Below are 12,970 nucleotides of genomic sequence, written 5' to 3' on the forward strand. Positions count from 1 at the left end.
TTATATTTGTCTGCAATCTTTTGGATTGCTTAAAAGCCACTTTGAGAGGACTGGTCTCCCCAAAGGTTTGAAAGAAATCACAATATCAACCAAACAAATAGATAAATAGAGCCAGTTCGCTCTAGTGGTTAAGGCACCAAGGCTAAAAACCGGGAGATGGGAAATCCCAGTTCCTCCATATCCATGAAAGCCAGTGGGATGAATTTGGACCAGTCATTCCCTCTCAATCCAACGCACCTCACAGGACTCTTCTTGTGGGAAAAATAGGAGGAGGATTAGATGGGTTTGCTGCCTTTATTTGTAAAAATAATAAAGGCGGGAGATACATAGATAATAATAATGAAGATAGTTAGATAAGGAAAATAGATAGATAAAGGTTCCCCGCGCACACATATGCTTGTTGTTCCCAACATATCTCTGTTTCAAAGCCAAAAAGCCAAGCACTGTCCGAAGACATCTCCATGATCATGTGGCCGGCATGACTCAATACTAAAGGCGCACGGAACGCTGTCCCCTTCCCACCAAAGGTGGTTCCTATTTTTCTACTTGCATTTTTTACATGCTTTCGAACTGCTAGGTTGGCAAAAGCTGGGACAAGTCACGGGAGCTCACTCCGTTACGCGGCGCTAGGGATTTGAACCGCCAAACTGCCGACCTTTCTGATTGACAAGCTCAGCGTCTTAGCCCCTGAGCCACCCTTAGATAGATAGAGAGATGGATGGACGGATATAAGGATAGGGTGATGATAGCTACAGTAGATAGCCACAAGGGCAAACCGATCTTTGCCTTTGGACTCCCTATAAGTAAGAACCTAATAGCTGCTAATGCCATTGCAAAATGCCATTCCATCTTTACGCCTTGCCACTTGAAGAGAAGGACAAATCAAATCCGATCCACTTTTCGGATAAAAGGATCAAGAATTAAAAATAAAAGAACAGAATTGTTAAAAAAAAAAAACGCAGCACCCCAAAAGCATTGCATTTGATGGAAAGGTGGTTCGAAAAAGGCCCAGGTTATTTAAAAAGACTAAGGCAGGGGTGTCCAAACTTGGCAACTTTAAGACTTGTGGACTTCAACTCCCAGAATTCCCCAGCCAGCCATGCTGGCTGGGGAATTCTGGGAGTTGAAGTCCACAAGTCTTAAAGTTGCCAAGTTTGGACACCCCTGGACTAAGGTATTTAAACTCGTGATTAAAAAAAATGCAAAGCTATTTAAGTGATGAAGAGGGGAGGGGAGGGGGAAGGGGTTGGTGTTTTGTTTTTTTTAAAGGCTTTGTGTAAGGAAAGTCTCCTCCCAGCTTTTCTGGTGAAAAAGAGCTCAGGTCAGAGGTGGTGGGAAAAGACCTCAACCAGAGCCCCTGGAAAGCTGCTATTCTCAGTTCAATAATGCTCAGCTGGGTTTTCTTGGGAATGGGGAGGTTTTCTTGGTACAGTCCCATGCAGCATTGTACAGGTGTAGAAAGAATAAGGAGATCTTTAAATCAAATAGCAATCCACCCAGTCACTCGAAAGGTAAAAAAAAAAAGGAGGCAAAGAGCTGCCGGTAGGCAGAGAGGGGTTTAAACAAGAAGAACTCTGATGCCACTTCAGAGGTAGCTGGAGATCAACTCCCAGGCTAACGGTGAGGGATGCCAGGCAACAACGGGAGAACTACAGTTTCCCAGTGTCTGTCTTGGCACTGCAGTCCGAAGAGGACTGTCTTTCCCTGACTAATGCAAAGGTAGGGGGAGATGAAGACAACCACGTTGCATCCAGGCGGAGCCCTCTAACAATTAACTGGATTGAAAATCAAGGGACTTTTGATTTGAACCCAGTCAAGCTTCTTCCACGCACAACGTAAAAAACCCAAACAGTCAGTGGGCAACAACAGTCATACTGAATCCATGCCTTGTAACCATGATGGCGAACCTGTGGCATGCGAGGGCCCTTCTGATTTCCAGCATGCACATATGCACTGGCCAGCCGGTTTTCTCTGGTGTCGGAGCACCGGAAAACAGCCAAAACCCAGGCTGCTTTTCAGGCCAATTTTCAGATCAATTTTCAGAGTGCCCGAAAAAATGGCCCGTTTTTCAGCCAGCTGCTCTTCCGATTTCTGGCAGGCACATGCACGCCAGCTAGCTTGTCTTCGTGGGCGCTGGAGCACTGTAAAATGGCCTGAAAACTGCCCCCCCCCCAAAATTTTTTTTTGAAAAAACAGGCATGCGCGTGCCAGCCAGCTGGTCTTCAGGTTTTCGTTTCTCTGGCGGGCGAGACCAGCTGGTTGGTGCGCCTGCACATGCCGGAAACCCAAGGACCAGCTGGTTGGCACGCACATGCCTGTTTTGGCCAAAAGCTACCAAAAAACAGGCATGCGTGCACCGGCTGCATGTGCGCACCATTTCCGGTGCTCTAGCACGCACACGGACAAACAGGCATGGGCACTTTGTGTCGAGAAAGTTCGCCATCACTTATAAATAGAAGGTCCATTTTAGAGAAAAGTCTATCTGGCTGCTAAAAATAAACAACAAGAGTACAATGGCATATTATTATTATTAAATAGCCAGGGAAGATGGAAGGCATAAATGCTTGATGGGCAAAAATAATTTTACGGGAATAACTTCAGTATTATGGGTGAAGGATTCCTTCTCAAACAAGGGATCATCGGAAAAAACGCTCCCAAAGGCATGACCACCATCGCCCCCGCCCACCCAAGAAATCCCCCGTCTTGACACCCATCCTGCCCAACCAGCAAACGGTAACCGATTCCCACAACTCCCTCCAATCCTCAATGTGCAAACGACGGCTTGGTTTTCACCTACAATCCAAGCCGTGGTTTTTAAAACCCCGTTTTGCTGGACCAAAGCTACAGCGGCTTGCTTGTAATGTGAAGCGGTGTGGGAAGAGGCGCCTAGAGAGATACGAACGGAAAAAACAGAAAGGAAGTGCGGGAATGGGTGGGGAAGCAGCCCACTCACTTCCCTCTGTCCCGTAAGGTCTCTGTAAACTGGCCTTCAGCAATTTGGCTCAAGGTCACCTTCTCCCTTTAGGGCAGTGTTTCTCAACCATGGTGACTTTAAGTCCTGTGGACTTCAACTCCCAGAATCCCGCTGGCTGGGGGATTCTGGGAGATGAAGTCCACAGCACTTAAAGTCGCCAAGGTTGAGAAACACTGCTTTAGAGGAAGGACAGGTTTTCTCCAGGTGGTCCACAAAGTTCTTCGAGACCGAAACCGCTTGCATTGGGTTAAGAATCAGAGACAATTTGAGAATGGGGCCTACGGTGATAACTGGATGGATTCTCCCATGACGCTAAACCTAAAACTCCAATCTCCTTTAGAGCTTAGTATGCACTGGGAATTAACCAAAGCCTCCCTTTGCCGGTACGAGAGGTTCTGAGAGAGAAGAAACGCACTTACCTTCACATAGATGACAGGGATAGTCTGTTTGGCTTTGGTGAAGTGGCGGGCCACACGATAGACGGTTTCGGGCACATAGTCAAGGACTAAATTAAGGTAAACTTCATCCTTCTGCAAGAGAGGGCGAATAGAAGAGATCACATGGGGATCACATGCTGGCTCAGGAATTCTGGGAGTTGAAGTCCACAAGTCGTAAAAGGGCCACATTCCCCCCCAACTCACAGCATCTTATAAAACAGGGGTGGGAGAACTGTGGCCCTCTTATGACTTGTGGACTTCAACTCCCAGAATCCCTGAGCCAGCAGGAATTCTGGGAGTCGAAGTCCACAAGTCATAAAAGGGCCACCATTCCCTACCTCTGCTATAAAAAGGTCAGTATAGACTACATTATTTTTGTTGATTTGATCTGTCTGGCAGCCCATCTCATCCAAGCGATTCTGGGCGGCTGGCAACAGGTAAAAAGAATCCAAGAAAAAACAAGTTGAATATCAACATAAAAAGGTAAAGGTTCCCCTCGCACATATGTGCTAGTCGTTCCCAACTCTAGGGGGCAGTGCTCATCTCCATTTCAAAGCCAAAGAGCCAGTGCTGTCCGAAGATGTCTCCGTGGTCATGTGGCCAGCATGACTAAACGCCAAAGGTAACTCTGTTCCCTTCCCACCAAAGGTGATTCTTATTTTTCTACTTGCATTTCTACGTTCTTTCAAACTGCTAGATTGGCAGAAGCTGGGACAAGAAACGGGAGCTCACTCCGTTACGCGGCGCAAGGGATTTGAACCGCTGAGCTGCCGACCTTTCTGATCGACAAGCTCAGCATCTTAAGCCACCGCGTCCCTGTAAATATCATACAAACACATAAAAAGTGTCCCTCGTCTGTGATGGAAGCCTCCATCTTCTTAGCGCTGCCGCTTCAATAAGGAAAGATTCTACCCTGCCTGGTAGCTGCGGTCTAAACATGCAGAGATAAAACATGCCTCATTTATAAAATGAGAAATGCTCTGCCTTTTCACCCTCTCAGTAGTTCGAAATCCCAGTTGCAGACAGCGCAGTTGCGGCTTCCTTCCCTGTAATTCTTGAGGTTTTGTGCTCAGAGGCATCCTATTATTACTACACTATATTGCCAAAAGTATTCGCTCACCTGCCTTTCCTCGCATATGAAGTTACCGTAAGTGACATCCCATTCCTAATCCATAGGGTTCAATATGACCTCAGTCCACCCTTGGCAGCTATAACAGCTTCAGCTCTTCTGGGAAGGCTGTGCACAAGGTTCAGGAGTGTGTTGATGGGACTTTTTGACCATTCTTCCAGAAGCGCATTTGTGAGGTCGCACACTGATGTTGGGATGAGTTTACGTGGCCTACCACTTTGTGGCTGAGTTGCTGTCGTTCCCAAACACTTCCACGTTCTTATAATACAGCTGACAGTTGACTGTGGAATATTTAGGAGCGAGGGAATTTCACGACTGGATTTGTTGCCCAGGTGGCATCCTATCCCAGTTCCACGCTGGAATTCACTGAGCTCCTGAGAGCCACCCATTCTTTCACCAATGTTTGTACCAACAGCCTGCATGCCTAGGGACTTGATTTTATACCCCTGTGGCCATGGAAGTGATTGGAACGCCTGATTCTTATTTGGATGGGTGAGTGAATACTTTTGGCAATATAGTGTATCTTTAATTATTTTGGGATTCGGCTCCAACAACAAAGACACAGCTTGCAGCTGAACTCTAGAGTCTTGCCTCAGATGACGCATTGGCTAAAGCAGGGGTTCCCCAACCCCTGGTCCGTGCACCGACATCGGGCCGCAGCACATCAGAACTTGGGGCCATGCAAACAAGCAAAGCCCCATCTGCGGGATGCAGGCAGCACACAAAACCACAGACCTTCCAGTCCACGGAAAAACCTCTCTCCGCGGAACCAGTCCCTGAAAAGGTCGGGAGCCCCACGGCTAAACCACAAAGGTTTGAAACCAAAGAGGAGAATGAAGCACCTCTTCATTATGCAGCTTCATTATTTCAGCATCCCTTACAGACCCAAATTTAAGAACCTGCATGTGTAGATTTGCCCATCAGGTCACGAAAGACACCACTGAAGATGTGCGACGATCAGCTGTGCCGAGCTATTTATATTCGCTAGAAAGCAAGCAATCCGTCTTTCTAGTGAATCGAAATTGTGCAACACAGCTGTTTCCCCCCCCCCCCGACACACACACTGTTCTACTTACGTTTGCAGACTCAGAAAAGGCTTTTTCGCACCTGTGGTGCGCCTGCTGCAAAGCATGTGTTTGGTGCGCATGCACACCAGTGGTGGGTTGCAGGCGTTACGCCCCGGTACGGGCGTACCAGAGCCTGCCCGGAGCACCGGGTACCGTTCCGGTACGGTGCTCCAGAGGGCCCACCCGCCAGCCTGCCCGAGCTCCTTACCGTACAGCACCTGTGCGACGCTCTGCCGAGAAGCTGAAGCATCGCGGAGGCTTTGCGGAGGCGTCAATGGTAGGTACGACGCATGCACGCGCCGTACCGGTTGGAACGGGATCCGGAACCCACCACCGATGTACACGCCAAGCAAACCGGTCGCAGACCTCAGAGCATTTCAGCCCTGCTCCCAGCTTTTACTTTTCTAAGCTGATGGGTAAGAATTTCTCAAGATCGGGCAAGGTTTTGGATAGAGCAAGGCTAGAATACAACATACAGGCAGTCCTTGACTTACGTTTTGTTAAGTGACCGTTCAAAGTTACAACGGCACTGGAAAAAAGTGTGGCTTGTGGTTGTTGTTTTTTTAACACTTACGACCTTTGCCGCCTCCCCATGAGTGTGTGTCCAACATTCAGGTGCTTGGCAACTGGTTCATATTTAGGACCGTGGTGGGATCCCAGGGTCATGTGATCCCCTTTTGCGATCTTCTGAGAAGCAAAGTCAACGAGGAAGCTGGATTCACTGAAAAACCGAGTCCCTAACTTACCACTTGCAGCGATCCACTTAACAACCGTGGCAAGCAAGGTTGTAAAATGGGGCAAAACTCACGTAACAAACGTCTCGGTTAGCAACAGAAGTGTTGGGCTCAATTGTGGTCCTAAGTCGAGGATTACCTGTCCTTAACAATTAGACCAGGGGTGTCCAAACTTGGGAACTTTAAGACTTGTGGACTTCAACTCCCAGAATTCCCCAGCCAGCTGGCTGGGGAATTCTGGGAGTTGAAGTCCACAAGTCTTAAAGTTCCCAAGTTTGGACACCCCTGAATTAGACCTAGAAGAACGTTATTGTCACTTTGAATGGACACTAATCAGCATGCATGAAAACGGAATTTTGTTGCGTGCAGCTCTCAAAGGGTCACCTGGACAGTATTAACCTGGACCGTAGATTCATCACATAAATCCTATTCATCCATGTTCAAGTTCCTTTTGGGGCTATCAGAATGGGGGATCACTTGAACTGCAGGCAGGTTTCAACTCTTATTTGGTTTTCAAACTCATTGGATAACTTTGACATACTTAGCCCTTGGGTCCATGCAATGCCTTAAGACAGGATCAAACAAACCGCAGCATAACCAGGAGATCAGACAACAACTATCCATCTTAATCTGTCTCACAAGGCTATCGTGTGGGTAAAATTGGAGAAAAGAGCAGACTGGAAGTATTAGGAGAATACTTTGGACAGGCAGTGCAGGCATCAAAAGCCAGCTCAACCAAAGCTGTTGGAATGGAATCTCTCCAGAAAATGATCTTTTCATGACAAATGATAATAATAAAAGTTTCTCCCTACTACAGCCTGTCGAATTGCCATATTTCCCCCCTATTATTTATCTTGCTAGACTTTTCACATTGAGAAATCTTCGTAAAGCTACAAGGCCATTTTGGGTAACAATCTGATTACTGATCCAGATAACCTCTATGCTTACATTACTTGGGGAAACTGTGTCGATCAACAGTAAGGATCTCTTAACTACCCATCCTGGAGCTGAGAAGTATATTAAACGGACATTTTTTTTCAAACTATGATTTCAATAAACGTATGCAATAAACACAGTGAGATGCTTCCTTCTGTGGAGGCTGTATCCACCAAGAATGAAGATCCGGAGACGGAAGGAAATAAATTATTTGCGGTTTTTCCCTCCCAAAACCTTGTACACTACAGGTTAGCTCTCAATATACGACCACAATTGAGACCAACATTTATGTTGCTAAGTGAGACGGTTGCTAAGTGAGCTTTGCCCCATTTTATGACCTTTCTTGCCACAGTTAATAAGTGAATCACTGCAGCTGTTGTTAGTAACAAGGTTGTTAAGTGATTCTGGTTTCCCCATTGACTTTGATGGTGAGACAGTCGGAAAAATGGTCCAGGATACTGCAACTGTCGTGAACATGAATCAGTTACCAAGCCTCTTGAATTCTGATCATCTGTCTATGGGGATACTGCAACAGTTGTGTGAGAAACAAGTCACATTTACAGTGCTGTTATAATCTGAACGATCACTAAGCAAAGCGTTGTAAGTCGAGGACTATCTGCATTCCTCATCTGTTTCAAGGAAGAGTGGGATAGGAAGTACAAAGGATATCCTTTGTGAACATGAAGGGGCATCGAGTGTTAACCTGGATTTCTGCAATCAAGTCAGGAAACATGCCTGGGATTCATTTCCATGCCCTACTTACAAGGCTCTTCGACCTTGGCAACTTTAAGACTTGTGGACTTCAACTCCCAGAATTCCTCAGCCAGCACGAATCTTAAAAGATCTGCCTTACAGTATAGAGACAGCATATTGTATAAAGGGATTATAGGAGTTTCAATCAAAAATGCAAAGGGGACAAAATGCAAATCCGAGGCAGACCCTCAAAAGCAGGGGTCTCCAACCTTGGCAATTTTAAGACTTGTGGACTTCAACTCCCAGAATTTCTCAGCCGGCAAAGGAATTCTGGGAGTCGAACTCCATAAGTCTTAAAGGTACCAAGGTTGGAGACCCCTGCTTAAAAGCACAAGAAGAGGAGAAAACAAGCCCTGTCACTTTTCTACGCCGTGCCCTCTTTTCTCTTTTTCCAGCTTTCCCTCACCTTTTCTCCGCTCGAGTAGAAGAAATATCGCAGGCGGACAATATTGCAGTGATCCAGCTTCCGCATGATCTGCAGCTCCCGGTTCTAAAGTAACAAGAGAGATGAAAAATGAGGCGGGGGATCTCGGTGGTTAAAAACTAGCAGGATGGACCAGTCCCCTTTTCCTTCTCATCTGACCTTGAAACGTTTATCTTGTAATACTTTCTTGATAGCCACCAGCTCGCCAGAGTCTGCTAATCGGGCTTGGTAGACAACGCCAAAGGACCCATTGCCGATCACTTTGATATCGGAATACGAGACTTCTTGAGGGCGGTCAGGACCCTGGCCAGGTGTGGCCACCACCGTGGTCACTTTGCTACTATCTCCTGAAAAGAGGAATGACGGTCAAATCCGGATGATTCAGACAGGACAAAAGTCTGATTTAGTCCAAGCGGCCTAATTTGAACTCACCAAATGTCTTTCTCGGCCTTTCCCAATCCTTGGTTAATGGTTCCCAATCTCAACCATTAACGCCCTGAAAACATTTCCAGTCCCAATTAAAAAGATGATCTTTGCCAAACCCACATTAATACCAATAAGCGCCTTGGGTGCGATTCCAAAACAACCGGGATCACTCCTGGAACACCATCGGCATTGACAAAATCCCCACCTGTCAATTGCCAAAGGCAACTTTCCTCGGAACAACTGATATCCCGCGATAATATCTGTTAACACCTTCAAAACATCTACATCTGGCTATTCCAAGGAAGGATTTGATAGGTGGACAAAAATACCAAACTCAGTCTGAACATCTGCCTGTGTGATGGAATCATAGTAATTTTTTTTTTAAGAAAAACCCAAGCTGGTTCATCCTTAGCCCCAAACTCCAACTCTACCCTAAGACTATCCAGGTTCCTACAAAACACATCACACCCCAATTCCTGGCATGCTTGAACACCAGGAAGGAGCACCTTGAAGATGCTGTAGTAGCAAGCTTGCCCTTTTAAGGTGGGACGGCCGGCTGATTGGTACCAAACAGGGACATGTCATAAGAAACATTTCAGGTGAATAACCAGGGAGAAGACCAGGACAAAGGGGTTTTTTCGGGGAGGGGGGGGAATGCATTTCTTCTTTCTTTTTTTGTTGTTTTTTTCCCCCAAAAGAGCTGGCACTCACCATCATGGGCTTTATCCTCCTGCCTGCCTCACCCGCTTTTCCTGCTAGGACTTGCATCCTTGGTGAGTTTCTCACTAAACACCTTCACCCCTCGCCTGACCCACCCCCACCCCCACCCATGGGCTGCCATCCCTTGCCAGGCCCTTTTCTCTCCCTTTTCCATCAGTCTCTCCTTCGGATCCAGCAGGGCAAAAGCCGGTAGCCCAAGACCACCGGGAGGAGGAGGGGGGGCAACACTCTTCCCTGCAAGCGGAGGCCAAATGGAGCTCCATCCAAAGGGAAGATGTGCCTGGAGGAAGGGAGGGAGCAGCTGGCAGCAGCCCCAAGGAAAGCAAGCCCACCTCGGGCTCCCCTGGCCTGATCTCCCCCCCCCCCCGATTTCATCCTAACGTCACCGGAGTAATTCTGGAGCCCTCGTCCAGATGCTGACCTCAGATAGCTTCTTCCTCCAAGCCCCGGTGCGGCCAGGGGAGGACCTCGACCCGGGAAGGGCTCACCTTGGGCGAACCCAGCCTGCCTCTCCTTCCCCCCCCCTCACCCACCGCCCCTCTCATCCCCAACGGCAATGCCCCCCACCCACCCACCCGAGGGACATCCTCGCCCCTTCCCCACCTGCTCCTTGCCCCCCCTCCTCCCCCTGAGCCCCCAGACCCAATTCCCGCTGCCCCAGAGAAGCAGGTGAGGGTCACAGGATCTCCCCTCCCCAGAGCCTCCTCCCCCCCGCCTCCCCAACGGCGAAGCCCCCTCCCGCGCCCACCCGAGGAGCTGCCCTCCCCACCTGCTCCTTGCCCCCTCCTCGCCCTCAGCCCCCAGCCCCAATTCCCGTTTCCCCAGGGGGGCAGATGAGGATCGCAGGATCTCCCCTCCCCGGGGTCCCCCCCCTCCGCCCCCTGCCCAGGCTTCCCCTTCCCGCAGCGCTACCGCCCCCCTCCGCTCCCCCGCCCCTCGTGGCCCTCCCGCCCCCCTCAAGCCCCCTCGGCGCTTCTCCTTTGTGTGGCTCCCCCGGCCGCGCCTGCCCATTCATTCCCCGCCCCGCCCGGCCCCAAACTTACGCCCCAGCTTGAGCCCCGGGAAGGCGACCGTCGAGCTGGTCCCGCCTCCCCCCGGCCCAGGCCCGGCAGCCCCCCCGGGTTTGCCCCCCGGCGCTGCTCCCGAGGTCGGGCCGGGCGCGGTGGGGGCCGTGGCGGGAGCCCCTCCGGACGGGTCTGCGAAGGAGCTCGTTCGGGGCCGGGAAGAACCGGCGCTGCCGCTGCTCATGGTGAGGCCGACACCGGGGAAAAGGGAGGGGGGGGCGCGCTGGCTGGCTCCGTCTGAGGCGGCTCGGGAGCCGGCCCTGCCCGGCCCTGTTGCAAGAGCCGACGGGAAATGGAGTCTCGGCCGCGGCCCGCCTACTTAGCGGTTACGGAAGGGAGAACTCGATTTCCCAGAAGGCGTCGCGCGGGCGATGGCCGTAAGCGCGGCGGCCGAAAAGCGCGCTGGGACGGAGAGTCCTCTCATTCCGCAGCCCTTCTGCAGCCGGCCGGGCTCGGGACTACAAGCCCCGGTGCGCCTAGGAGCCGAAGCGAGGGAGCGTGGGAAATGGAGTCCTGCTCTGCATAGCGCGTAATACGGACTTGACGGGAGGGAGACTGCGCTTCCCGGCATCCCTCGCGCGGAGCCTGGTCGGCCTATCGCGCAAGAGGCAAGGGGAAAAGATTGGAGTTCGGCTCCTCCCAAACCAGAGCAGGAAAAAGCAATCGTGAGGTGCGATAGAGAGGCGAGGCGAGCGCTCAGCCGCCTGAAGAAAAAGCCAAGAGACTTAACCTTTTTCCCACCGCCATTTCTTATCCATTAGCCCAGTCTCAAAGGGATCCGCCCTGAGGGCTGTCAGGCTGTGGCGCGATGCGCGGAGAGAGAAAACTTGCGGGACTTCGGCACTGCTTTTCCCGAAGTGCTTTGCGCGGACCCCGTGACTCGGCCGAGGGGGAGCGGGCGGGGACTAACCGCGGCGGACTACGGCTCCCATAGTGCATTGCGAGGGGGGAAAAAGCCGTTGTCAGGGTGAGGGGCCTTGGGCCTGCCGAAGCACCGAGGACTCACGAAACCCTTCGTCCCCCCCCGACACTGCAGACGAGAAGCGCGGATACCCAACCAGGCGGTCGATGCCTCGGGCCCAAGAGCCGTCAGGAGGCTCAGGCGACCTTCAGTGAAGGCCCGACACGCTTCCCGTCATGCACCGCTCTGCCCTCGAAAGGACTTGTGGAAGTTGTAGTTTGCGCTGCGGGATAAAAGGCGCCTGGGAGTCAGAAATCGCAGCCTTCTCTATTAGCCCTGCTAAAACTGCGGCCAAACTTCCTAAGCGAGCGGGCTGTTTTGTCCCGAAATTGTTTGCTTGAAGGATCAATAGCAACCAGCCATGTTATGCATTTGGATGTTTAAAATATTCGTCCACCAAACGGAAGGCGAGGCAATATATAGCCTTTCCTCGCTTTATTTTGCAAGAATCCAGGGAAGTAGTAGATGGCAATGCAATAGCATACAGCAGGGGTCCAAACTTGGGAACTTTTAAGACTTGTGGACTTCAACTCCCATGCTGGGGAATTCTGGGAGTTGAAGTCCACAAGTCTTAAAAGTTCCAAGTTTGGACACCCCTGGCATACAGTATAGCCTTTATTGTCATTGTATATCATGCATTCAGCGAAATTGGTTTTAGCCTTGCTGGTGCAATCCATGAGAAAAAATACAAACAACATAAATAGTATAACGAATAATCCCTGTGCAAGTAATTAGGGAAAAGAAAGAAAGAAAAGCTTGTCATATGTTTCCGCGTGTGCGTGGAGTGATTGTGGTTGTGTTTAAGAGTCTGACAGCCACAAGGATAGAAACTATTTTAAAACTTATTCATTCGGCTGGCTATGCTTTGATGTCTTCTGCCCGATGGTAGAAGTGTGAAGAGACACTGACCAGGGTGTGAATCATCTCTGAGTATCTTCCTTACTCTGCTAAAGCAGCGAGATCTGGCAATGTCATCCAGTGGTGTCAGAGGGCAACCAGTGGTTTCTTGTGCCGAATTGATCACTCTCTGTAGTGCCTTCCTGTCCGCAGCTGTTAAACCAGCATACCATACTGTAATACAATATGTGAGGACACTTCCTATGGTGGACCGATTGAAGGAGGTCATCAGCTGTTGTTCCACCTGATTTTTTCGCAATGCGGGGTTGTGTATCAATCATTATATTTCATAGAGGAATTGGGAATTTGATTTAATCTGGGTTATTTGTATCTTATGATTTACGATCTATATCATTTTTTGCTGTTCGAATGTTAACAGAACTTATGGACCGGAGACAAATTCCTTGTGTGTCTGATCACACTTGGTCAATAAAGAATATTCCAATTC

At 49.8% G+C, this 12,970-nt stretch overlaps 2 protein-coding genes across 3 annotated transcripts in view; both read right to left on the reverse strand.

Annotated features, from left to right (window-relative positions):
• DEDD2 (death effector domain containing 2) overlaps positions 1-10,290 on the reverse strand; it is a 39,809-nt gene extending 29,519 nt beyond the window's left edge. The window contains exon 1 of the mRNA XM_081961751.1: positions 10,281-10,290. The gene's annotated coding sequence lies outside the window, so the exon portion shown is untranslated. The remainder of the gene's footprint in view (positions 1-10,280) is intronic.
• GSK3A (glycogen synthase kinase 3 alpha) overlaps positions 1-11,564 on the reverse strand; it is a 22,860-nt gene extending 11,296 nt beyond the window's left edge. Inside the window, exons 1-4 of one of the 2 annotated variants that reach the window (XM_081961746.1) lie at positions 11,395-11,564; positions 8,614-8,801; positions 8,437-8,520; positions 3,394-3,504 (exon numbers count right to left, since the gene is read on the reverse strand). In XM_081961746.1, coding sequence (XP_081817872.1) covers positions 3,394-3,504; positions 8,437-8,520; positions 8,614-8,801; positions 11,395-11,422 — 411 coding nt within the window. In that variant the 5' untranslated portion in view covers positions 11,423-11,564. Of the gene's footprint in view, positions 1-3,393; positions 3,505-8,436; positions 8,521-8,613; positions 8,802-10,643; positions 10,950-11,394 lie in introns of those variants that run through there. The other variant, XM_081961747.1, reaches the window with a different exon arrangement.
• Between the last annotated feature and the right edge of the window lie 1,406 nt (positions 11,565-12,970).

Source organism: Natrix helvetica (genome assembly GCF_964273705.1).
Source record: "Natrix helvetica genome assembly, chromosome: 9".
Classification (NCBI taxonomy): Eukaryota; Metazoa; Chordata; class Lepidosauria; order Squamata; family Natricidae; genus Natrix; species Natrix helvetica.